General features: G+C 43.9%; 1 protein-coding gene across 2 annotated transcripts; it reads left to right on the forward strand.

The window, feature by feature from the left end:
* Positions 1-1,415: 1,415 nt before the first annotated feature.
* On the forward strand, positions 1,416-24,884 carry mpz (myelin protein zero). 2 transcript variants are annotated; one of them, XM_014141044.2, is made up of 6 exons: positions 1,416-1,660; positions 4,686-4,852; positions 6,434-6,647; positions 7,349-7,478; positions 7,884-7,932; positions 19,052-23,146. In XM_014141044.2, the coding sequence occupies exons 1-6, from the start codon at positions 1,615-1,617 to the stop codon at positions 19,139-19,141; spliced, it is 696 nt and encodes a 231-aa protein (XP_013996519.1). In that variant the 5' UTR covers positions 1,416-1,614; the 3' UTR covers positions 19,142-23,146.
* The last annotated feature ends 195 nt before the right edge of the window (positions 24,885-25,079 follow it).

Genomic DNA, 25,079 nt, shown 5'->3' on the forward strand with positions numbered 1-25,079 from the left:
TGCAGACTGTTCTAGTGCCCTATTGGTTGGTGAACGGACCCCAGACCTCACAACCATAAAGGGTTCTCTCTCTCTGTCTCACTCTCTGTCTCTCTGTCTCTCTGTCTCTCTCTCTGTCTCTCTCTCTCTCTCTCTCTCTCTTCCTCTCTCTCTCTAATACAGTAGTTTGCCATGGCAATCTCCATTCTGCCACGGCAGAAAACTTTGGAAGTTTGCCACACGTTCCTTTCAGTGGACAGATTTATAAAATATTTCCTGTTTCCTCTGCCTTATGGCAAGCCTTAATCATTTAGAACACACACTGAGCTAGATCTCTGCCAACAGGTTTAGTGAAGTGATCCGTCGGTATGTTGTTGAAACGGAACCCTGCTCCTTACATAGTGCACTACTTTTGACAAGAGCCATCTATCCTCTGGCCCACTAGTTGTTCTCCCTATGGGCTCTGGTCAAAAGAAGTGCACTATATAGGGAATAGGGTGCCATTTGGGATGCAGCCCTGGTCTAATGGGAAGCCACATGACATGTTCTGATAGGGAGAGGAGAGCGACCTAATAGTGGGTCAGCGGATAGCAGGAGTGTAATGTTAAATTGACCCACCGTAGATGTCACCGTCGGCTAAACTAATGAATATTTATGTCATATGACAGGTTGATGGATTGTGCATCCTCCTGGAGTGGATGGCTCTCGTACTTATAAAGAAAACCTTTCTCTGCGTCTTTCCCACTCTCTCTATCTGTGTTGGCTCTCATGTCTGTGTGTCCCAGTGTCCTCATGTCAACCCATCTATATATATATCTGGTCTCTCCCCTCTCTCTCTCTCTCTCTCTCTCTCTCTCTCTCTGTTTTACAGGAATAAGCGGAGTGGGAGATCTGCAGAGGGAGGCAGGAGGAGAATACAATGCTTTGTCTGGATGGAGAGAGAGAGGAGAGAGAGAGGTTGGAGAGGAAGAAGGCTCCATTGAAAGACAGGCCAGTCTCCCCCTGTGTCCCTCTCTCCCTCCATTGTTTGTCTGCTAGACGTCAGCAAACAGGCAGGAATTCGGAGAGAGGGAGGAGAGAGAAAGGGAGAGAGGGAAGACTTGAGACCTTTGTTTTCCATTCCTCTCTCCGCATCCCGGTGAAAGTGCAGGGAGAGGAAAAACAGGGGGATGATGGACAGGGTTACACTGACCTCGTTAGAGACAGCCCCCCCCCCCCCCACCTTCTAATCAAGGGCTGATATAGACCTGGGACACCAGGTGGGTGCAATTAACTATCAGGTAGAACAGAAAACCTTAAGTACTCGGGACCTCGAGACTCGAATTTGAATACCCCTGTCCTGTCCTATCACACACAGTAAATGACATCATTCTGGGACAATACATGATGTGGTAAAGAGTGACGGTGTAGATTGTTGTACATTTGAGGTGTAGGTGGAGAGAGGGAGAGAGGGAGGAATGGGCCGGGCCGTGGAGAGAGAGAGGGGTGTGGTTGGGTATAAACCCTGGGACAGTAGGGTTCTGTTGTTGTCCTCTGTCCTGGCACCGTGCATCACTCTGTCCTATCTCTCCATCGCTCCATAGTGGGACTCCTCCGTCTGCAACATCCCTTTAGGAACCCAAAGACTCAGGAACCATGCTGACCATTTTGGCGCTAGCATCGGTCATACTGCTTGGAATAGGTAAAGATGGTATTTGATTTGTCTTTATATATCCTTAATCTCAGCCCTAACCCTAATTATTTTCACAATTATAAGGCCACTGTAATGTGAAGTGTAACTGCGTTCAATTTCTTTAATTTAAGGTTAAAAAAAGTTACTTCTAATATGTTAATTCTATGACTAAACCTTCTAATTTGATTTGTGAATAGCGCTGCCAGACCTTTATCAACATCTGGGTTAAAGGTCAAAGAGCACATAGGGTCAGTTACACAATTTGAATAAATAACAGATATGATGAATGATCTCCTATGCTTTACACAGGCTTGGTATTTCATTCTCAGCTGTACATTGAATTAATCCCGTCGGTCGCTGACTCTGGGTGAACCTGGGTGACTCTGGGTGACTCTGGGTGACTGATATTGGTAGATATTAATTAAAGGGAAGGCAAGTAAAGGAAACCTGTCAGATGATTGGTTGGTCTTGTAACACATTGTTATGCGGATGTTATATTGTGACGAAATTCCATAAGGCTCACAAAGTTAGAGTGAGGGTATCAATATTGGGGCTCACTCTGAGACAGTGTGTTGACAGCATTTTTACACTTGAGCAGAGATCCTTTTTCTTTCCCCCTGATTTTTACAGCTTTGTCAAAATGTTTATTAAAAACGTCAAGTCTTATTCCATTGACATGTTCTCTGCTGGCTGACATCAGCTATTCAAGGACGCTGGAGTTGTGATCTGCTGTGAACATTTTTAATGTGCATTTCTTTATATATCCACTACCGTTCAAAAGTTTGTGGTCACTTAGAAATGTCCTTGTTTTTTAAACAAATGCACATTTTTTTGTCCATTAAAACAACATCAAATTGATTCGATATACACTGTAGACATTGTTAATGTTGTAAATGACTATTGTAGCTGGAAACGGCAGATTTCTTTATGGAATATCTACATAGGTGTACAGAGGCCCATTATCAGCAAACATCACTCCTGTGTTCCAATGCCACGCTGTGTTAGCTAATCCAAGTTTATCATTTTAAAAGGCTAATTGATCATTAGAAAACCCTTTTGCAATTATGTTAGCACAGCTGAAAACTGTTGTTCTGATTAAAGAAGCAATAAAACTGGCCTTCTTTAGACTGGTTGAATATCTGGAGCATCAGCAATTGTGGGTTCGATTACAGGCTCAAAATGGCCAGAAACAAAGACCTTTCTTCTGAAACTCGTCAGTCTTTTCTTGTTCTGAGAAATGAAGGCTATTCTGTGCCAAGAAACTGAAGATCTTGTACAACGCTGTGTACTACTCCCTTCACAGAACAGCACAAACTGGCTCTAACCAGAATAGAAAGAGGAGTGGGAGGCCCTGGTGCACAAATAAGCAAGAGGACAAGTACATTAGAGTGTCTAGTTTGAGAAACAGACACCTCACAAGTCCTCAACTGGCAGCTTCATTAAATAGTACCTGCAAAACACCAGTCTCAACGTCAACAGTGAAGTGGTGACTCCGGGACGCTGGCCTTCTAGGTAGAGCTGCAAAGACAAAGCCATATCTCAGACTGGCCAATAAAAAGAAAAGATTAAGATGGGCAAAAGAACACAGACACTGGACAGAGGAACTCTGCCGAGAAGGCCAGCGTCCCGGAGTCGCCTCTTCACTGTTGATGTTGAGAATGGTATTTTGCGGGTTCTATTTAATGAAGCTGCCAGTTGAGGACTTGTGAGGCGTCTGTTTCCCAAACTAGACACTCTAATGTACTCCCACTCCTCTTTTCTAATGATCAAATAGCCTTTTAAAATGATTAACTTGGATTAGCTAACACAACGTGCCATTGGATCACAGGAGTGATGGTTGCTGATGATGGGCCTATGTACGCCTATGTAGATATTCCATAAAAAATCTACCGTTTCCAGCCACAATAGTCATTTACAACATTAACAATGTCTGCACTGTATTTCTGATCAATTTTATGTTATTTTAACAGACAGAAAATGTGCTTTTCTTTCAAAAACAAGGACATTTCTAAGTGACCCCAAACTTTTGAACGGTATTGTATAGTGTATAACATGATTTGTGTGCGAGTCAGTATCTTGAATCAAAAGGAATTCCTAATACCCCCAAATACTAGGGATAATAATTGATGATGGCAATGTTTGTAGATGTCATTACATTGGTGGTGGTTAATGTACTGTGGTATGTATTGCATTTACTATATTAGTTTTATATAGATTTTATTGCAAATACAGAATTTACATTCATATTTCAAAGACACAACATAGAAAAATAAGCTATGGATATTTATATTCTGTGGATAGTTTTTGTTTTGTTGAGCTTTTTAGTTAGTATCAATCAACTCCAATCCTTGTTGTCTGCCATCATAACTCATGTTCATATGGCATTGTGCCCTTGGATAAACATTGTGCCCTTGGATAAACAGTGGTTGTGTGTGTATGGATTTTGAAGTGTATGTAAAAGGTTTTGAAACCGAAGAAAAATGTTGAAAATAACATGTCTATTCCACTAGGTCTACTTGTCTGTCTTTTCAAAGTAAATTAAATGGTCCATCCAAACCATACTAGTTTTGAAGGTTGTGTTGGTTTATTGATGTGAATACAAGGGGTTAGAACGATAGACTCGACAATAGTCTGGAAGGATAGTCTTGAAAAAACGCCTTGCAACTCAAAAACATTCTCTACTCCACTCTATCCCTTTGTCTCTGTCTTATTACCCAGGGACAAAGTTTTGGCATGTGCAGCTAAGATTTTTCTTATTTAACCCTGCGTGCCCCAGTCCACTTTCTCATCTTGTCTGTTTTTATAGTATTGTCCTTTTATATCCCCAGAAAAATAGTTTTTAACCGTGCAGTGCTGATCTTCCGTGTTTATATTTTGTATTGAAAGCGCCATAAAAATGAACAATGGTGAAACATACACACATAGATAAAATGCTACAATGGTGATGGGGTAAACAAGGAAGTGTGAAAAGAGGTTATTATGAACCACATGAGTGTTCATCTTTGTCATTTAACCCCGTCTTTAACCCCAATAGTGCCCCAGCAGTCGGAGGCCATCGTCATCTACACGGGCTGGGAGCGTCACGCCCTGGTGGGGTCAGACATCCGTCTGTCATGTTCATTCTTCTCCTGGCGCTGGACTTCCGATGACGTCACCTTCTCCTGGAGCTACCGGGCCGACGGAGCCAGGGACAGCATCTCTGTATATAACCACCTCTTCTTTATCAATCCATTATCCTCCTCTATCACTCCATCCTCTATCACTCCATCCTCTATCACTCCATCCTCTATCACTCCATTCTTTATCACTACATTATCCTCCTCTATCCTTCTCTATCACTCCATCCTCTATCACTCCCTTATCCTCCTCTATCATTCTCTATCACTCCATCCTCTATCACTCCATCCTCTATCATTCCATTATCCTCCTCTATCCTTCTCTATCACTCCATCCTCTATCACTCCCTTATCCTCCTCTATCATCTATCACTCCATCCTCTATCACTCCATCCTCTATCACTCCATTCTTTATCACTACATTATCCTCCTCTATCCTTCTCTATCACTCCATTCTCTATCACTCCATCCTCTATCACTCCATTCTCTATCACTCCATTCTCTATCACTACATTATCCTCCTCTATCCTTCTCTATCACTCCATCCTCTATCACTCCCTTATCCTCCTCTATCATTCTCTATCACTGCATCCTCTATCACTCATCCTCTATCATTCCATTATCCTCCTCTATCCTTCTCTATCACTCCATCCTCTATCACTCCCTTATCCTCCTCTATCATTCTCTATCACTCCATCCTCTATCACTCCATCCTCTATTATTCCATTATCCTCCTCTATCCTTCTCTATCACTCCATCCTCTATCACTCCATCCTCTATCATTCCATTAACCTCCTCTATCCTTCTCTATCACTCCATCCTCTATCACTCCATTATCCTCTTCTATCCTCCTCTATCCTTCTCTATCACTCCATACTCTATCACTCCATCCTCTATCACTCCATTATCCTCTTCTATCCTCCTCTATCCTTCTCTGTCACTCCATCCTCTATCACTCCATTATCCTCCTTTATCCTCCTCTATCATTCCCTTATCCTCCTTTAACTTTCTCTATCACTCCATTCTCTATCATTCCATTATCCTCCTCCTCACTCAGTCCTCATCTCCTTCTGATTGTACTCATCTCCCCATCTCACCCTGACTAGAGCCCTGGTCAAAAGTAGTACACTAAATAGGGAATAGGGTGCTACTTAGGATGCAGACTTTCACTCGGTTCTCATCTCCTCCTCAATCCCGTCCTCTCACCTGGTGCCAGCTCTTTCATTTCAGTCTCTCTCACCTTATCTGACTGTTTCCATCTTATTATGTCTCTCTCCTCGTTGTGACTTGCCCTCCATGGCTCCCAATCTCCCCCTTTTATCCCCCTGTCTCTCTCTCTCCTACTCTCATTATCTATCTCCTTCTCTCCTCCGCTTTCATCTACTTCTTGCCTCCCTCTGAAATGATATCACTTCCTTCCTTCTTACTCCTCTCCAAAAACAGTTAATGAACTTTACTCACAAGCATCTTCTTTTAACACATTTCATCTCACACTACTGGATGGGCTGGTCTAAAATGGCACCTTAGTATTCCCTAATTTTAACCTTTACCAATACAAAAGTAGTTCACTACATAGGGAATAGGGTGCCATTTTGGATTCAACCTTAGCCTAGATGTAAAACCACACAAGAAAGAAACTGAATACCTTCCCTGTTCTGTGCTCCAGGTCTTCCACTACACTGGTGGTGCCCCCTATGTGGACAACAAGGGACCGTTCAGAGACAGGCTGGAGTTTGTGGGGAACCCTGGTCGCCGGGATGGATCCATCCTACTCAAGAACCTGGACTACGGAGACAACGGCACCTTCACCTGTGACGCCAAGAACCCGCCTGACATAGTGGGACGCGCCTCCAGTGTCAGACTGCTGGTCTTTGAAAAAGGTGAGAGCATAGAATCACTAGCCTGAGGATCAGTCTGTTTGTTACACTCCATGCTTTGGCATGACAAGTAGTGGCAAAGGAGCGGCATGATGTCACAAACAGATCTGGGACCGGGTTATAGGATTACATGTATACAGTTCCTAGAATAGATATTGGCACCCTAGCAACATGCCTAATAAATCCATCTGCCATCTTGGTCAGGAAAACTTAAATTCTAGAAACGGATCAAATTCTATCTAGGTTTATACAGACAGGTCTATTTCATCAACCACTGTAGTGAATTAAAAGGGCCGTCATCACAATCAGAAGCAGCGCAGTGCTACAATCATCCAGAATCATGATCAGAATTCTAAATCAGGCTGCACACTTAAGCAAGCCCTTATTTGTGCTAATATGTTGTTTAATGTCAAAGTGTTTTCTTGTCTTCTTCATATTTCTCTCCATCCCTCCCTCTCTATTTTCATCCTCATTCCTCTTGCTCTCTTTCCAATTTCTTTCTTTCTTTGTCTATTTGTTTTTCTCTTTCTTTCTTTCTTTCTTTCTTTCTTTCTTTCTTTCTTTCTTTCTTTCTTTCTTTCTTTCTTTCTTTCTTTCTTACTCTTTCTTACTCTTTCTTTCTTTCTTTCTTTCTTTCTTTTTTTCTCTCTCTCTCTCTCTCTCTCTCTCTCTCTCTCTTTCCCCACCCCCCTTCACTCTCCCAGTTCCCATCCAGGCTGGAGTGATCACGGGGGCCATCATCGGTGCGGTGCTGGGTCTGTTGGTGCTCGTCGTGGTCATCTACTATCTCATGAGGTTCCTGGTGGCCCGCAGAGTCTTCAACCTCAGTGTCAGGTCAGTGTCCCTGTGCCTGGGTCTGAGGTCCAAGCTTCAGCTCATTCTGTATGTCTTAGCTGTCACTAGGTGGTTTTTATCTGATTTGATTGAACAGATAGAGAGAGATAATAAAAGTGCAGAAAGTTAGGGACAGGTTGTATCAAAGCTAGCCATGTGTGTCAGAGGCTGAGGCATTGCCCCTAGACCAGCCCTCTGCACAGGAAAGAAGTTGACATCTATTGACACTTTAAAGTCTATCTATGTAGCTGTGTCTCATAACCTAGCTGGAGAAACAGTGCTGTGTTCTTTGCGATAGCTATAAGGCAGGCAGTACTATACTGTTACAGGAGCAGAACATCCCTTTGACCACCGGAGGCAGAGGTTCTACATCCTCCTGACTTGGTTCTCTTTTGTTTCCTCCAGCAAACATGGAAAGAAAGGGAAGGGTAAAGAGGGATCTCAGCAGAGACAGGCAAGTCCTCTCAGCGTCGGCTCACTCACAATGACTACACAACATTAGCATCGCACTCAGAACAACTACACATCGACAGCACGTCACTCACAACAACTACACATCGACAGCACGTCACTCACAACAACTACACATCGACATCACCTCACTCACAACAACTACACATCGACATCACCTCACTCACAATAACTACACATCGACATCACCTCACTCACAACATCTACACATCAACATCACCTCACTCACAACAACTACACATCGACATCACCTCACTCACAACAACTACACATCGACATCAACTCACTCACAACAACTACACATCGACACCACCTCACTCACAACAACTACACATCGACAGCACCTCACTCACAACAACTACACATCGACAGCACCTCACTCACAACAACTACACATCGACAGCACCTCACTCACAACAACTACACATCGACATCACCTCACTCACAACAACTACACATCGACATCACCTCACTCACAACAACTACACATCGACATCACCTCACTCACAACATCTACACATCAACATCACCTCACTCACAACAACTACACATCGACATCACCTCACTCACAACAACTACACATCGACATCACCTCACTCACAACAACTACACATCGACACCACCTCACTCACAACAACTACACATCGACATCACCTCACTCACAACATCTACACATCGACATCACCTCACTCACAACATCTACACATCGACATCACCTCACTCACAACAACTACACATCGACATCACCTCACTCACAACATCTACACATCGACATCACCTCACTCACAACAACTACACATCGACATCACCTCACTCACAACAACTACACATCGACATCACCTCACTCACAACAACTACACATCGACATCACCTCACTCACAACAACTACACATCGACATCACCTCACTCACAACAACTACACATCGACATCACCTCACTCACAACAACTACACATCGACAGCACCTCACTCACAACAACTACACATCGACATCACCTCACTCACAACAACTACACATCGACATCACCTCACTCACAACAACTACACATCGACAGCACCTCACTCACAACAACTACACATCGACAGCACCTCACTCACAACAACTACACATCGACAGCACCTCACTCACAACAACTACACATCGACATCACCTCACTCACAACAACTACACATCGACATCACCTCACTCACAACAACTACACATCGACATCACCTCACTCACAACAACTACACATCGACAGCACCTCACTCACAACAACTACACATCGACATTAGCTCACTCACAACAACTACACATCGACAGCACCTCACTCACAACAACTACACATCGACAGCATCTCACTCAGAACAACTACACATCGACAGCATCTCACTCAGAACAACTACACATCGACATCACTTCACTCACAACAACTACACATCGACAGCAGTTCAATCACAACAACAGCTCACAACTACAGCACACAAGTGCCTTACAACACAAGTCATGTCAGAGTACAGCACCTACAGTATATAACAGCTCATACTATAACACCATGGTTACACACACAGTCCCAGAACCACACAGTCCCATTACCACACAGTCCCAGAACCACACAGTCCCAGAACCACACAGTCCCATTACCACACAGTCCCAGAACCACACAGTTCCAGAACCACACAGTCCCAGAACCCCTCGAGCTAAAGTACCACCCCTCCAATCTCTTATCCCCCCCCTTAATTTTAAACCTCCTCAAAGGCCAGACAAACACAATGGGTAAATAGCTTTAAGGCATAATGATAATAACACAGAAGAGCAGCACTGTGAAATGGCTGCAGCAAGGTCCTGTTGTACAGTAATTCAATTCCCTGTGAATGGAACTGATTTGCTCTCAGTGGGAGAGAAAGGAGAATACGAGGGAGACCTGCTGATTCTACCTCCTTTGAGTCAAATGTAAATCACTGGCCCATTATTGGCTCACAGTTATCCCAAATTACACAGAGTCACACTGCGGATAAGTGCAGGGCTTGGGGATGGATAGCTCTTAGGCTGCGTGCCAAAAGGGCACCCTGTTCGCTATACACTGCACTACTTTTGACCAGAATAGTGCATTATATAGGGAATAGGGTGCCATTTTGGGACATGACCTTAGTATTGGATTAATAAAACACTCATTATTTCTTGTGTGCTTTTGGGATTAGCAGGAGTTCCTCCAGGGCGAATCAAGTTTTATTATTTTGTGAGAGAGATTTCTTGTTAAATAGATGATGATGTATGACATGCTGTTAAACTACAAACACCTAAATACCTATATTATTCCATCCTATCGATCAATTCAACTCAGTGTAAATATGAAATAAACTAAGACATCTTCATGGAAGTAGTCAAGGGACTAGGTTTGCAAAATTCGGGTAACTTGAAAAAAATATCCAGAATTTCCTGAAGCAGGAATTTTGGGAAAACCTGGACATTTTGGGAAATTTGACAGAATTATACAACCCTACCAGGGAAAGTGTGGCATGTAGTCACTTTCTTATAGCATTGTTCAGAAACATATATAGAAAAGCAAGTATGCAGCTAGCGAATATACTGTAGCACTGGGTCGTGGGCTTGCGGCTGGAGGTCAGTACAGTATCAGGGCTTAGAGGCAGGGTTCGCTTCTGTTTACCTCAGTACCCGAGTGATCACTAATTCTCATATTCACACAGATCCCTGGCTGCATCCCAAATGGAATCCTATTCCCTATATCAGGGGTAGGTAACTAGATTCAGCTGCGGGCTGATTTTTGTTGGAACGGATGGTCCGGGGGCCGGAACAGAATTATAACAATATGTATACTGTAAATTGACCACAATTAAGCCCAGAAAGAGATTGTACTTGAAAATAAAACAAATGTCATACCTTGATTTCATTGAGACACGATCACATATCTCTTTTATCTGTGAAAATACTTGGGAACATATTTCCTACATTAAAACATTTCTTGTTGAATTCCTGGTAATTTTAGTATTTTTTGACCTAAAACGAAGGAAAAAAAATCCCCCAAAATGTTGGGGATCAAAATAAATCACTCGCTGGTCAGTTTTGGCCACGGGCCACCTGTTGCTGACCACTGACCCATATAGTCTACTACTAGCAGAACTCTATGGGCCTCGGTCAAAAGCAGTACACTCTTTTAGTAATAGTGTTAAATCCTCTGTATCCTGTGTATGTGAACAATAAACATTGATTTGATTTTTGTCAAAAGTAGTCGACTATACGGGGAATAGAGTGCTACTTGGGAAACACACACTGTCACATGACTGACAGTCAGTCACACAACGCCCAGAGGTTGGCTGCATAAATGAATAATAAAACACAAAGCCAAAGGTTTCTGAAATATAAACAAAGTCTCCCCATGTGTGATTCATTTCTCCTCACAATGGCTGCTCTCTTTTAAACCTACAGTATGTAAACACGTTTACAGGTTAAACCTACCGTATGTTAACACATTTACAGGTTAAACCTACAGTATGTAAACACGTTTACAGGTTAAACCTACAGTATGTAAACACGTTTACAGGTTAAACCTACCATATGTTAACACGTTTACTGGTTAAACCTACAGTATATAAACACGTTTACAGGTTAAACCTACCGTATGTTAACACGTTTACAGGTTAAACCTGTGGTATGTAAACACGTTTACAGGTTGAACCTACAGTATGTTAACACGTTTACAGGTTAAACCTACAGTATGTTAACACGTTTACAGGTTGAACCTACAGTATGTAAACACGTTTACAGGTTAAACCTACAGTATGTAAACATGTTTACAGGTTGAACCTACAGTATGTTAATGCATTTACAAGTTAAACCTACGGTATGTAAACATGTTTACAGGTTAAACCTATAGTATGTTAACACATTTACAGGTTAAACCTACGGTATGTTAACACGTTTACAGGTTAAACCTACAGTATGTTTACACATTTACAGGTTAAACCTACAGTATGTTTACACATTTACAGGTTAAACCTACAGTATGTTAACACGTTTACAGGTTAAACCTACAGTATGTAAACACATTTACAGGTTGAACCTACAGTATGTTAATGCATTTACAAGTTAAACCTACGGTATGTAAACATGTTTACAGGTTAAACCTATAGCATGTTAACACATTTACAGGTTAAACCTACGGTATGTTAACACGTTTACAGGTTTAACCTACCGTATGTTTACACATTTACAGGTTAAACCTATGGTATGTTAACACGTTTACAGGTTAAACCTACAGTATGTTTACAGGTTAAACCTACAGTATGTTAACACATTTACAGGTTAAACCTAAGGTATGTTAACACATTTACAGGTTAAACCTACAGTATGTTAACACATTTACAGGTTAAACCTAAGGTATGTTAACACATTTACAGGTTAAACCTACAGTATGTTTACAGGTTAAACCTACAGTATGTTAACACATTTACAGGTTAAACCTACAGTATGTTAACACGTTTACAGGTTAAACCTGTGGTATGTAAACACGTTTACAGGGTTTTCATATGTAGGGTTTACTTACACTCTAAAACAGGCCTTATCTACATCCCAAATGTCATCCTATGCAGTACATAGTGCACTACTTTTGACCAGAGCCCTTTGGGCCCCTAGCCAAATTAGTGCACTATACAGTATAGGGAATAGGGTGCCATTTGGGACACAAATAGGGTTTTCATATATAGGGTATGGTTACAGTCGTAAAACGTCCCGTTTGATCAAAATGGCCTTATTTAGTGCTACGCTGACTCGCCACAATGTTTATCCGCCACTGTATCTTCATTATTTCTGTTTGCTGGGCTTGCACAACGATAACTGCATCCCAAATGGCACCTTATTCCCTATATAGTGCACTACTTTTGACCAGAGCCTCTATAGTGCACTACTTTTGACCAGGGCCCTATGGGGTGTATTTTAGTTATTTTTATTTTACCTTTATTTTAGGAGGGAGTCACCATTATAGGGTACCATTCAAAAGTAATGCACTATTATATAGGGAATAGGGTGCCATTTGGGATGCAGATCTCGTGTGGCTTCTTCATTCACCATTACTGAGGGAGGGAGGGAGGGAGGGAGGTGGAACAGCTAGTAGCTGACTGCCCTGGAGGCTGAAGCAGCAGCACACAATCAGGCTGTACTGGAATGATAATACAGTGCATTTAATATTAATCCCAGCTAACGCTCCATCCCTCAACTCCTTCCTCTCTCTCACTGACTCATTCACATTCTCTTTATCCAGGCGCTGTCTCCCCCTTTCTTTCAGTCACACCTCCCTCCTTCTCCTGTCTGTCTATCCTTCGTCTTTTCTCTCCAGATGGCCGTGAGAAGCCCCTGTCTTTTATTCTTTCTCTTGCTCTGTCTTTTTCCCCACAGGTGACCGGTTAGTCGTTAGCGTTTGGATCTGTTTATGTTTAACTGATCCATCCTCTAATCAATCTCTACCTCTCTACCAATCTTTACCTCTCTACATGTCTCTATACCCATCTCTTCCTGTCTCTCTACCTGTCTTTACCTCTCTACATGTCTCTATACCCATCTCTTCCTGTCTCTCTACCTGTCTTTACCTCTCTACATGTCTCTATACCCATCTCTTCCTGTCTCTCTTCCTCTTTACCTGTCTCTCTACCTGTCTTTACCTCTCTACATGTCTCTATACCCATCTCTTCCTGTCTCTCTACCTCCCTACCTGTCTCTCTTCCTCTTTACCTGTCTCTCTACCTGTCTTTACCTCTCCACATGTCTCTATACCCATCTCTTCCTGTCTCTCTACCTCCCTACCTGTCTCTCTTCCTCTTTACCTGTCTCTCTACCTGTCTCTACCTCTCTACATGTCTCTATACCCATCTCTACCTGTCTCTCTTCCTCTCTACCTGTCTCTCTACCTCCCTACCTGTCTCTCTTCCTCTCTACCTGTCTCTATACCTGTTTCGACCCCTCTACCTGTCTCTACCTCTACCTGTCACTCTACCTCTCTGCCTGTCTCTACCTCTCTGCCTGTCTCTACCTCTCTACCTCTCTACCTCTCTGCCTGTCTCTACCTCTCTACCTGTCTCTACCTCTCTACCTCTCTACCTCTCTGCCTGTCTCTACCTCTCTACCTCTCTACCTCTCTACCTCTCTACCTCTCTGCCTGTCTCTACCTCTCTACCTCTCTACCTCTCTACCTCTCTACCTCTCTACCTGTCTCTACCTCTCTACCTGTCTCTACCTCTCTACCTCTCTACCTCTCTGCCTGTCTCTACCTCTCTACCTCTCTACCTCTCTACCTCTCTGCCTGTCTCTACCTCTCTACCTCTCTACCTCTCTGCCTGTCTCTACCTCTCTACCTCTCTACCTCTCTGCCTGTCTCTACCTCTCTACCTGTCTCAACCTCTCTACCTGTCTCTACCTCTCTACCTGTCTCTCTATCTCTCTACCTGTCTTTACCTCTCTACCTGTATCTCTACCTGTCTCTCTACCTCTCTACCTGTCTCTACCTGTCTACCTGTCTCTCTACCTGTCTCTCTACCTCTCTACCTATCTCTACCTCTCTACCTGTCTCTACCCACCTCTACCCACCTCTACCTGTCACTACCTGTCTCTCTATCTCTCTACCCACCTCTACCCACCTCTACCTGTCTCTCTGCCTGTCTCGCTGTCTGTCAGTGAGCTGTGTTAGTATTCAGGCAGGGACTGAGCTCCTAAACCCCTCTCTAGTCACCTTCTGACTGATTTATCTGGCTGCGCCCGAAATGGCACCCCGTTCCCTATGGGTTCTGGTCAAAAGTAGTGCACTATATGTATGGGCCTGGTCAAAAGTAGTGCACTATATAGGTATGGGCCCTGGTCAAAAGTAGTGCACTATATAGGTATGGGCCCTGGTCAAAAGTAGTGCACTATATATACTGTATACTGCCCTACAAATGCAAAACTCACTAACTACGAATTTGGTGAAATGTCTTTCATCTGTTGTAATGACACAAGAACAAGCCACTTGATCAGAATATATCATGGGGTGCCAGAAATTGCTGTCTGTCTAGACAGAAAAATACTTTGAAGTCAGATTTTGCCTTTGTTGTGCAGTAGCAAGGAATAGGGAATAGGGTATAGGGAATAGGGTATAGTGAATAGGTTTTAGGTAATAGGGAATAGGGTATAGGGAAAAGGGTGCCATTTAGAATGCAATATCTGTCCATAGCCACTGTAACTGGAGCAATGTACCTACCCTGTACCCTGTCCATAGCCACTGTAACTAGAGCCATGTACCTACCCTGTATCCTGTCCATAGCCACTGTAACTAGAGCCATGTACCTACCCTGTATCCTGTCCATAGCCACTGTAACTAGAGCCATGTACCTACCCTGTATCCTGTCCATAGCCACTGTAACTAGAGCCATGTACCTACCCTGTATCCTGTCCATAGCCACTGTAACTAGAGCCATGTACCTACCCTGTATCCTGTCCATAGCCACTGTAGAGCCATGTACCTACCCTGTACCCTGTCCATAGCCACTGTAACTAGAGCCATTTACCTACCCTGTACCCTGTCCATAGCCACTGTAACTAGAGCCATGTACCTACCCTGTACCCTGTCCATAGCCACTGTAGAGCCATGTACCTACCCTGTACCCTGTCCATAGCCACTATAGAGCCACGTACCTACCCTGTATCCTGTCCTTAGCCACTGTAACTAGAGCCATGTACCTACCCTGTACCCTGCCCATAGCCACTATAGAGCCACCTACCTACCCTGTATCCTGTCCTTAGCCACTGTAACTAGAGCCACGTACCTACCCTGTACCCTGTCCATAGCCACTGTAACTAGAGCCATGTACCTACCCTGTACCCTGTCCATAGCCACTGTTGAGCCATGTACCTACCCTGTACCCTGTCCATAGCCACTGTAGAGCCATGTACCTACCCTGTATCCTGTCCATAGCCACTGTAGAGCCATGTACCTACCCTGTACCCTGTCCATAGCCACTGTAGAGCCATGTACCTACCCTGTACCCTGTCCATAGCCACCGTAGAACCATGTACCTACCCTGTATCCTGTCCATAGCCACTGTAGAGCCATGTACCTACCCTGTACCCTGTCCATAGCCACCGTAGAGCCATGTACCTACCCTGTACCCTGTCCATAGCCACTGTAGAGCCATGCACCTACCCTGTACCCTGTCCATAGCCACTGTAGAACCATGTACCTACCCTGTACCCTGTCCATAGCCACTGTAGAGCCATGTACCTACCCTGTACCCTGTCCATAGCCACCGTAGAACCATGTACCTACCCTGTACCCTGTCCATAGCCACTGTAGAGCCATGTACCTACCCTGTACCCTGTCCATAGCCACTGTAGAACCATGTACCTACCCTGTACCCTGTCCATAGCCACTGTAGAGCCATGTACCTACCCTGTACCCTGTCCATAGCCACTGTAGAGCCATGTACCTACCCTGTACCCTGTCCATAGCCACCGTAGAACCATGTACCTACCCTGTACCCTGTCCATAGCCACTGTAGAGCCATGTACCTACCCTGTACCCTGTCCATAGCCACTGTAGAGCCATGCACCTACCCTGTACCCTGTCCATAGCCACTGTAGAGCCATGTACCTACCCTGTACCCTGTCCATAGCCACTGTAGAGCCATGTACCTACCCTGTACCCTGTCCATAGCCACTGTAGAGCCATGTACCTACCCTGTACCCTGTCCATAGCCACTGTAGAGCCATGTACCTACCCTGTACCCTGTCCATAGCCACTGTAGAGCCATGTACCTACCCTGTATCCTGTCCATAGCCACTGTAGAGCCATGTACCTACCCTGTACCCTGTCCATAGCCACCGTAGAACCATGTACCTACCCTGTACCCTGTCCATAGCCACTGTAGAGCCATGTACCTACCCTGTACCCTGTCCATAGCCACCGTAGAACCATGTACCTACCCTGTACCCTGTCCATAGCCACTGTAGAGCCATGTACCTACCCTGTACCCTGTCCATAGCCACTGTAGAGCCATGTACCTACCCTGTACCCTGTCCATAGCCACTGTAGAACCATGTACCTACCCTGTACCCTGTCCATAGCCACTGTAGAGCCATGTACCTACCCTGTACCCTGTCCATAGCCGCCCAGTGTATATTTCTAGTAGCGTCTCTTTTTTAGTCATTCAATTAGATTCGTCTGACCTTTTCCTTTTCACTAACTCAGAAGCCACTTTCCTCCGCTGTATTTTCCGTACCAACCATGGCTGAGTCCCCAATGGCAGCCCTATTCTATTTAGTGTGTATTCATTTTAAACCAGGGCCCATAGGTTTCTTGCCAAAAGCAGTGCAGTATATAGAGAATAGGGGGCATTTGGGATATACCCTATTCCTTTACCCCTTGAGCTTCCTCTTACTTACAATATACCCCTTTAAATAGTAACCACCTGTGTGTGGCCTCTCTCTCCTGTGCCCTTGCCTTCCCAGCCCACTCACATGTCTTTAGCTGCAGTAAGATGAGGGTTTGCAGAAATATTTCATTTGCTATCATTATCAAGGTCCATTCTATAGTGCTGATGAATGAGTGAGTGAACTGATGCACATGTGGATTGTGTTGATTCAGTTTTGATTCAGTGACAAGCTGAATGTGAGATGTATAGCATGTGAGATATGTACCATGTTAGATGTGTAGCATGTGAGATGTGTAGCAGGTGAGATGTGTAGCAGGTGAGATGTGTAGCATGTGAGATGTGTTGATTCAGTGTTGATTCAGTGACAAGCTGAATGTGAGATGGGTAGCAGGTGAGATGTGTTGATTCAGTGTTGATTCAGTGACAAGCTGAATGTGAGATGTGTAGCATGTGAGATGTGTTGATTCAGTGTTGATTCAGTGACAAGCTGAATGTGAGATGCGTAGCAGTCCTGTGTTAGATGTTAGATCTGTATGTAGCAGTCCTGTCTCTAACTCAAGGATGCTTGTTTTGTCACACCCTGCAGCCCTGGAGACCTCCCCCCATCACTTGCCTACCCCTTACCTCCTAAATGTACCTCTCTCTGTCTCTTTTCCTCCTAAATGGACCTCTCTCTGTCTCTTTTCCTCCTAAATGGACCTCTCTCTGTCTCTTTTCCTCCTAAATGGACCTCTCTCTGTCTCTTTTCCTCCTAAATGGACCTCTCTCTGTCTCTTTTCCTCCTAAATGGACCTCTCTCTGTCTCTTTTCCTCCTAAATGGACCTCTCTCTGTCTCTTTTCCTCCTAAATGGACCTCTCTCTGTCTCTTTTCCTCCTAAATGGACCTCTCTCTGTCTCTTTTCCTCCTAAATGGACCTCTCTCTGTCTCTTTTCCTCCTAAATGGACCTCTCTCTGTCTCTTTTCCTCCTAAATGGACCTCTCTCTGTCTCTTTTCCTCCTAAATGGACCTCTCTCTGTCTCTTTTCCTCCTAAATGGACCTCTCTCTGTCTCTTTTCCTCCTAAATGGACCTCTCTCTGTCTCTTTTCCTCCTAAATGTACCTCTCTCTGTCTCTTTTCCTCCTAAATTGACCTCTCTCTGTCTCTTTTCCTCCTAAATGGACCTCTCTCTGTCTCTTTTCCTCCTAAATTGACCTCTCTCTGTCTCTTTTCCTCCTAAATGGACCTCTCTCGGTCTCTTTTCCTCCTAAATGGACCTCTCTCTGTCTCTTTTCCTCCTAAATTGACCTCTCTCTGTCTCTTTTCCTCCTAAATGGACCTCTCTCTGTCTCTTTTCCTCCTAAATTGACCTCTCTCTGTCTCTTTTCCTCCTAAATGGACCTCTCTCTGTCTCTTTTCCTCCTAAATGTACCTCTCTCTGTCTCTTTTCCTCCTAAATGGACCTCTCTCTGTCTCTTTTCCTCCTAAATGGACCTCTCTTCTCTTCTCTGATGTAAAGACCTTCAATCCTAATCCATCTGTTTTCTCATTTTTAACACGGCCATCTCTCCCCCATGTCCCCCGTGCTAACACACCTCTCCTCTCTCCTCTCCTCCCTCTCTCCTCTCCCCCTCTCTCTCCTCCCCTCTCCTCCCTCTCTCCTTTCTCACACTCCTCATTTCCTGCTGAAGTGACTCCTCTCCTCCCCTCTTCCCTCCTCCTCTCCACAGGTCCCAGTTCTCTCCATCGGGGACCCGTCCAAGCTGAAGACCGCCGCCTCAGAAAAGAAGAAGCAGGAGTCACGCAAGGATAAGAAATAGGATACGGAGAGCAGAGAGCTAGAGCCCCAAAATACAGCCCACACAGCCCACACAGCCCACACAGCCCACACAGCCCAGCACAAAGCACTGAGACAGCCAGGGAGAGCAGGAACATGGGGAGGGGACTCACCCAAGGGGGAGAGGCCTGACAGGGTGCTGATGACCATTGAGCTGGAGCTCTCCAAGGGGGACAAAGAGGGGGAGGGGAATGGGGGTGGGTCCTCCTCAGCCAAATCAGCCAGTTTCCTGTCCCAGCTCACCAAAAAACTGACCCTGAAATAAGTGAATGAGACAGACAGGGGTTTTAAACGGAGGACGATACTGTCCGAAATCATACTGGAGAGAGAAGCAGAGGAGGGTCTTAGAGAGGCGGTCCTAATGACCTAAAAGGCTACGTCTCAAATAGTACCCTATCCTTATATAGTACACTACTTTAGACCAGAGCCCTATTGGTAGTAGTGCATTATATAGGGAATAATAAGGTGCCGTTTGGGAGGCAGAGTAAGTCTGTCTAGTACAGTATATTCCTTCCCACGAGATCTAAGCCTTTACAACTGAAACGATCATCATTACGATCTTAATGCCACACTGAGGAGAACATAGACACAATACTGAGGAGAACATAGACACAATACTGAGGAGAACATAGACACAATACTGAGGAGAACATAGACACAATACTGAGGAGAACATAGACACAATACTGAGGAGAACATAGACACAGTACTGAGGAGAACATAGACACAGTATTGAGGAGAACATAGACACAGTATTGAGGAGAACATAGACACAATACTGAGGAGAACATAGACACAATACTGAGGAGAACATAGACACAATACTGAGGAGAACATAGACACAATACTGAGGGGAACATAGACACAATACTGAGGAGAACATAGACACAGTACTGAGGAGAACATAGACACAGTATTGAGGAGAACATAGACACAGTATTGAGGAGAACATAGACACAATACTGAAGAGAACATAGACACAATACTGAAGAGAACATAGACACAATACTGAGGTGAACATAGACACAATACTGAGGAGAACATAGACACAATACTGAGGAGAACATAGACACAATACTGAGGAGAACATAGACACAATACTGAGGAGAACATAGACACAATACTGAGGAGAACATAGACACAATACTGAGGAGAACATAGACACAATACTGAGGAGAACATAGACACAATACTGAGGTGAACATAGACACAATACTGAGGAGAACATAGACACAATACTGAGGAGAACATAGACACAATACTGAGGAGAACATAGACACAATAGTGATTCCAAAAGTATGATAAGTCAATGAAAACCCTCCAACTACTAACTGTTACTGTCAGGTCATGAAACATGCCTTCTGGATCGCATCATCTGACTGCTGGTTGGATAACATCATCTGACTGCTGGTTGGATAACATCATCTGACTGCTGGTTGGATAACATCATCTGACTGCTGGTTGGATAACATAATCTGACTGCTGGTTAGACCACATCATCTGACTGCTGGTTGGATAACATCATCTGACTGCTGGTTAGACCACATCATCTGACTGCTGGATGGATAACATTATCTGACTGCTGGTTGGATAACATCATCTGACTGCTGGTTGGATAACATCATCTGACTGCTGGTTGGATAACATCATCTGACTGCTGGTTAGACCACATCATCTGACTGCTGGTTGGATAACATCATCTGACTGCTGGTTAGACCACATCATCTGACTGCTGGTTGGATAACATCATCTGACTGCTGGTTGGATAACATCATCTGACTGCTGGTTGGATAACATCATCTGACTGCTGGTTGGATAACATCATCTGACTGCTGGTTAGACCACATCATCTGACTGCTGGTTGGATAACATCATCTGACTGCTGGTTGGATAACATCATCTGACTGCTGGTTGGATAACATCATCTGACTGCTGGTTAGACCACAACATCTGACTGCTGGTTGGATAACATCATCTGACTGCTGGTTAGACCACATCATCTGACTGCTGGTTAGACCACAACATCTGACTGATGGTTGGATAACAACATCTGACTGCTGGTTGGATGACAATATCTGAAAAGCTTTGTTTCCATCCTGTCATCTTAGATTTGATGCAAGGCAGTATTTCTCTACCACGTCTGTCTGACACTCATCACAAGGGTCCTGGATACAGGGACAACCCAATTTGTTATTTTCAGCTGTGTCCCAAATGGCATCTTGTTCCCTACATAGTGCACTCTGGGCCTTGGTCAAAAGTAGTGCCCTATGTAAGGAATAGGGTGCCATTTGGGAGACAGAGTCTGGCTTCCCCCTCACACTGGCGTTCTCTCTTTCCCTTTCCTCCTTTCAGTGGAACACTTTGTATTCAGACTCTTCTCATTCAAACTGTTCAAGTGGTTTGAAAAACTTTTAATGCCAACTCTTTCACATCCTCTCTTTCCTATTTATCTCCCCCTCTCTCTCGCTCTCTCTCACCCTCTCTCTCCCCTTCTCTCTTGCTCTCGCTCATTTCCCTTATCTCTTTCTCTCCAATAGATTTTCTGAATCTTATTTCTCAAGGTCTTAATTTCCTTCCACCTGACTGCTTCAGCTTCCATAGACCATACCCCTTTAGACCACACCCCTTTAGACAACACACATTTAGACCCCACCCCTTTAGGCCACACCCCTTTCCATCTGCTCCACCTCCTGATGCACTTGTCCTATCTCATTAAGCCCTATGAAAGAGTAGTCCTATCAAACTCAGTGTCTCCTCTGCAGAATATACAACATATAACCCCTCCAGCTAGCATCAAGTAGAGCTGACCCAGTATAGACATGCAGTGTAATATATGGACCCTGCTAATGTAGAGATACTAATGACTTCAGGGAGGGGTCAAATAGTTCCTGAAATTTCTATTAATGTTTCCTGCTGCTGGTTGCTTAGCTCAATGGCTCAATCAGATCAGATGAGAGTGGTGTGGAAAGAGAGTGTGAGTGCACCCTGCACTGACGAGTTAGAGAAATATGATTCCAAGCTCTCAGCTTGTGTCGATGGGTTCAACCCGTAGTTCATTTCACCGGGTGATTCAATCCCTTCACATTTGAGCTAATGGAGGTCATAGTTCTACACTGGACTCTGCTGCTTGGCTGTCGGTGCATGCTGAAGGTTAGGTTATTTCTGGCTCCATAAGGGCGTATACAGGATTACTGTAACAGCTGCAAAACAGGAAAATACTTGTTCGTTTGTGACTGAGAGTATATCCCGAATATCATTCTGTTCTCTCTGTTGTTGTGACTGAGAGTATGTCCGGAATGATACTCTATTCTCTCTGTTGTTGTGACTGAGAGTATGTCCGGAATGATACTCTATTCTCTCTGTTGTTGTGACTGAGAGTATGTCCTGAATGGCACTCTATTCTCTCTGTTGTTGTGACTGAGAGTATGTCCTGAATGGCACTCTATTCTCTCTGTTGTTGTGAATGAGAGTATGTCCTGAATGGCACTCTATTCTCTCTGTTGTTGTGACTGAGTCCTTGAAATTATGTCACGTTGACAGCCAGTCGACATTCTCAGGCCCTGACAACAGAGGGATACCAACAAGTGATTCATCCTTATACTCCTCCTGGTTATTTTGGTCCCGTTAATCCGTCCTGCATGTGTCTCCCCCACTCAGATCATTATTTTAGCACTTGCTGGCAACTGGATCTCTCTCTCTGTCTGTCTCTTTTTCTCTCTCTCTCCCTCTGTCTCTCTCTCTCACACAGACACTCTCTCTCTCTATCCTTTAGTGACACTAAGCTATGTTCCCTCATAGATTACCCAATCCACTCTCCACTCCATACTTAAGCCTCTTCTATCTGTATAGATACAGACTGTATCAGACGTCTTCTATCTGTATAGATATAGACTGTATCAGACCTCTTCTACCTGTATAGATACAGACTGTATCAGACCTCTTCTATCTGTATAGATATAGACTGTATCAGACCTCTTCTACCTGTATAGATACAGACTGTATCAGACCTCTTCTATCTGTATAGATATAGACTGTATCAGACCTCTTCTATCTGTATAGATATAGGCTGTATCAGACCTCTTCTATCTGTATAGATACAGACCTCTTCTATCTGTATAGATATAGACTGTATCAGACCTCTTCTATCTGTATAGATATAGACTGTATCAGACCTCTTCTATCTGTATAGATATAGACTTTATCAAACCTCTTCTATCTGTATTAGATATAGACTGTATCAGACAAACTCATCTCAAACAAACTCAGCAATTCTTTCTTCTTCTTCCTCCTCCTCTTCTTCCTCCTCCTCTTCTTCCTCCTCTTCTCTCTTTTTCAAACTCAGTGATGGACACCACTCCTCTCCTCCACCCCCCTGATCACCAACACCTCTCTCACTCCCCCACCAATGCCACCACACCCCTGCACGTTTATTCACCCACCATTTCTGCTGGTTGGAATGCCACGTCGCTGTCTTCTGCCCAACTATTGGCCAGGGATGGACACTGGGCAGAATCATCCTCATTAGTTCTCATTGAAGACTTTAATTTAGCTATAGCTCTCTGCCGGTGGCAAAAGTGTGTGTTTTATGTGTCTGTGTGTCTAGTCAGACTGTCATGTCAAACAAAAGATGAGGGAAAAACTGTGTATATGTATGTCACCCTAAAGTAAATAGTTATACATTACATTTTACTTTACATGTGCACGAAAACACATGGAGACCATGTTTTGTTTGAGAGAGGCAGACATGTGATAGATCTTCTTATGACATTTGATCACATTTCTGCTCTTGTATCTGGAGGAGGATTCTGTGTGGCTGTTCATTGTTTTTGGTGCATATTTTCCAGGAGTGGAAAATAAAATCATTTTTCATTTCAGGTGTTTGTAAACTGCATGGTGCCACAGGAGGCACTGGCACAGTGAGGGGGAGATTATGGGGAGGACAGCTCTCTCTTTCAAGATCCTTACCCTGAGCTTCTGTTCTGAAGGCTTGATAGGCTATTCAAGGTGGTTAGTGTAGTTCTGAATGCTTGATAGGCTATTCAAGGTGGTTAGTGGAGTTCTGAAGGCTTGATAGGCTATGCAAGGTGGTTAGTGTAGTTCTGAAGGCTTGATAGGCTATGCAAGGTGGTTAGTGTAGTTCTGAAGGCTTGATAGGCTATGCAAGGTGGTTAGTGTAGTTCTGAAGGCTTGATAGGCTATTCAGGGTGGTTAGTGTAGTTCTGAAGGCTTGATAGGCTATTCAAGGTGGTTAGTGTAGTTTTGAATGCATTCTGTTCTTTTAGCTGTAGTCATAGGGAGTGAGCTAGTGTGAAGCACACCACGGTTCATTAAGGCAACAGGAACTAGATATCTCTGTTTACCCCAACACTGTTTAACCAACTATCCATCATCAGATGTGTAGTTCGAATGTTTCTTTCATTCCTCTTTCAGTACGGCCACACAGACTCCTGATACAATACTACAAACTGCATTAAAATGTCTTCACACTGTTTTGTTGGATGTATTGTGTACTGCATTAGTTTAGGTTGTTAGATAACATTCCTTTCTTAGAAATTTTAAGCGCCTTACATTTTTTATGTTTTTTTATGCTTATAATTGAAGTGTACTAGTAATATAAATTCCACAGTCATGTAAAATGTGTTGTAACGGGAAGGTAAATAAAAATGTAAGCATCAAACGCATGTCGGTTGAATAAGAAGAATAAAATAAACTCAATTTAAAATGTCTATTCTCCATGTCTGTTTGAGTCAAATATATTATGATAAGCCATTGGATCATTTATTTTAGGGATCGAGGTGGGGGCCACAAAAAATCTGAGCGCGTCATGAGGGGGCCGCAGTGGCTCCCGGGTCTGCATACCCACACATGCAATCAGGGCCGGCCTTAGACTTTTAGAGGCCCTAAGCGACATGTTGTTGGCC

Source organism: Salmo salar, chromosome ssa14 (genome assembly GCF_905237065.1).
Source record: "Salmo salar chromosome ssa14, Ssal_v3.1, whole genome shotgun sequence".
NCBI lineage: Eukaryota > Metazoa > Chordata > Actinopteri > Salmoniformes > Salmonidae > Salmo > Salmo salar.

Bases quoted from the DNA above. Each gene is read 5' to 3' on its own strand.
- mpz (XM_014141044.2), top strand. From the start codon at position 1,615: ATGCTGACCATTTTGGCGCTAGCATCGGTCATACTGCTTGGAATAG. The intron at 1,661-4,685 runs GTAAAGATGGTA...TAACCCCAATAG, and splicing joins GGTCATACTGCTTGGAATAG to TGCCCCAGCAGTCGGAGGCC. The intron at 7,933-19,051 runs GCAAGTCCTCTC...TCCTCTCCACAG, and splicing joins AGGGATCTCAGCAGAGACAG to GTCCCAGTTCTCTCCATCGG.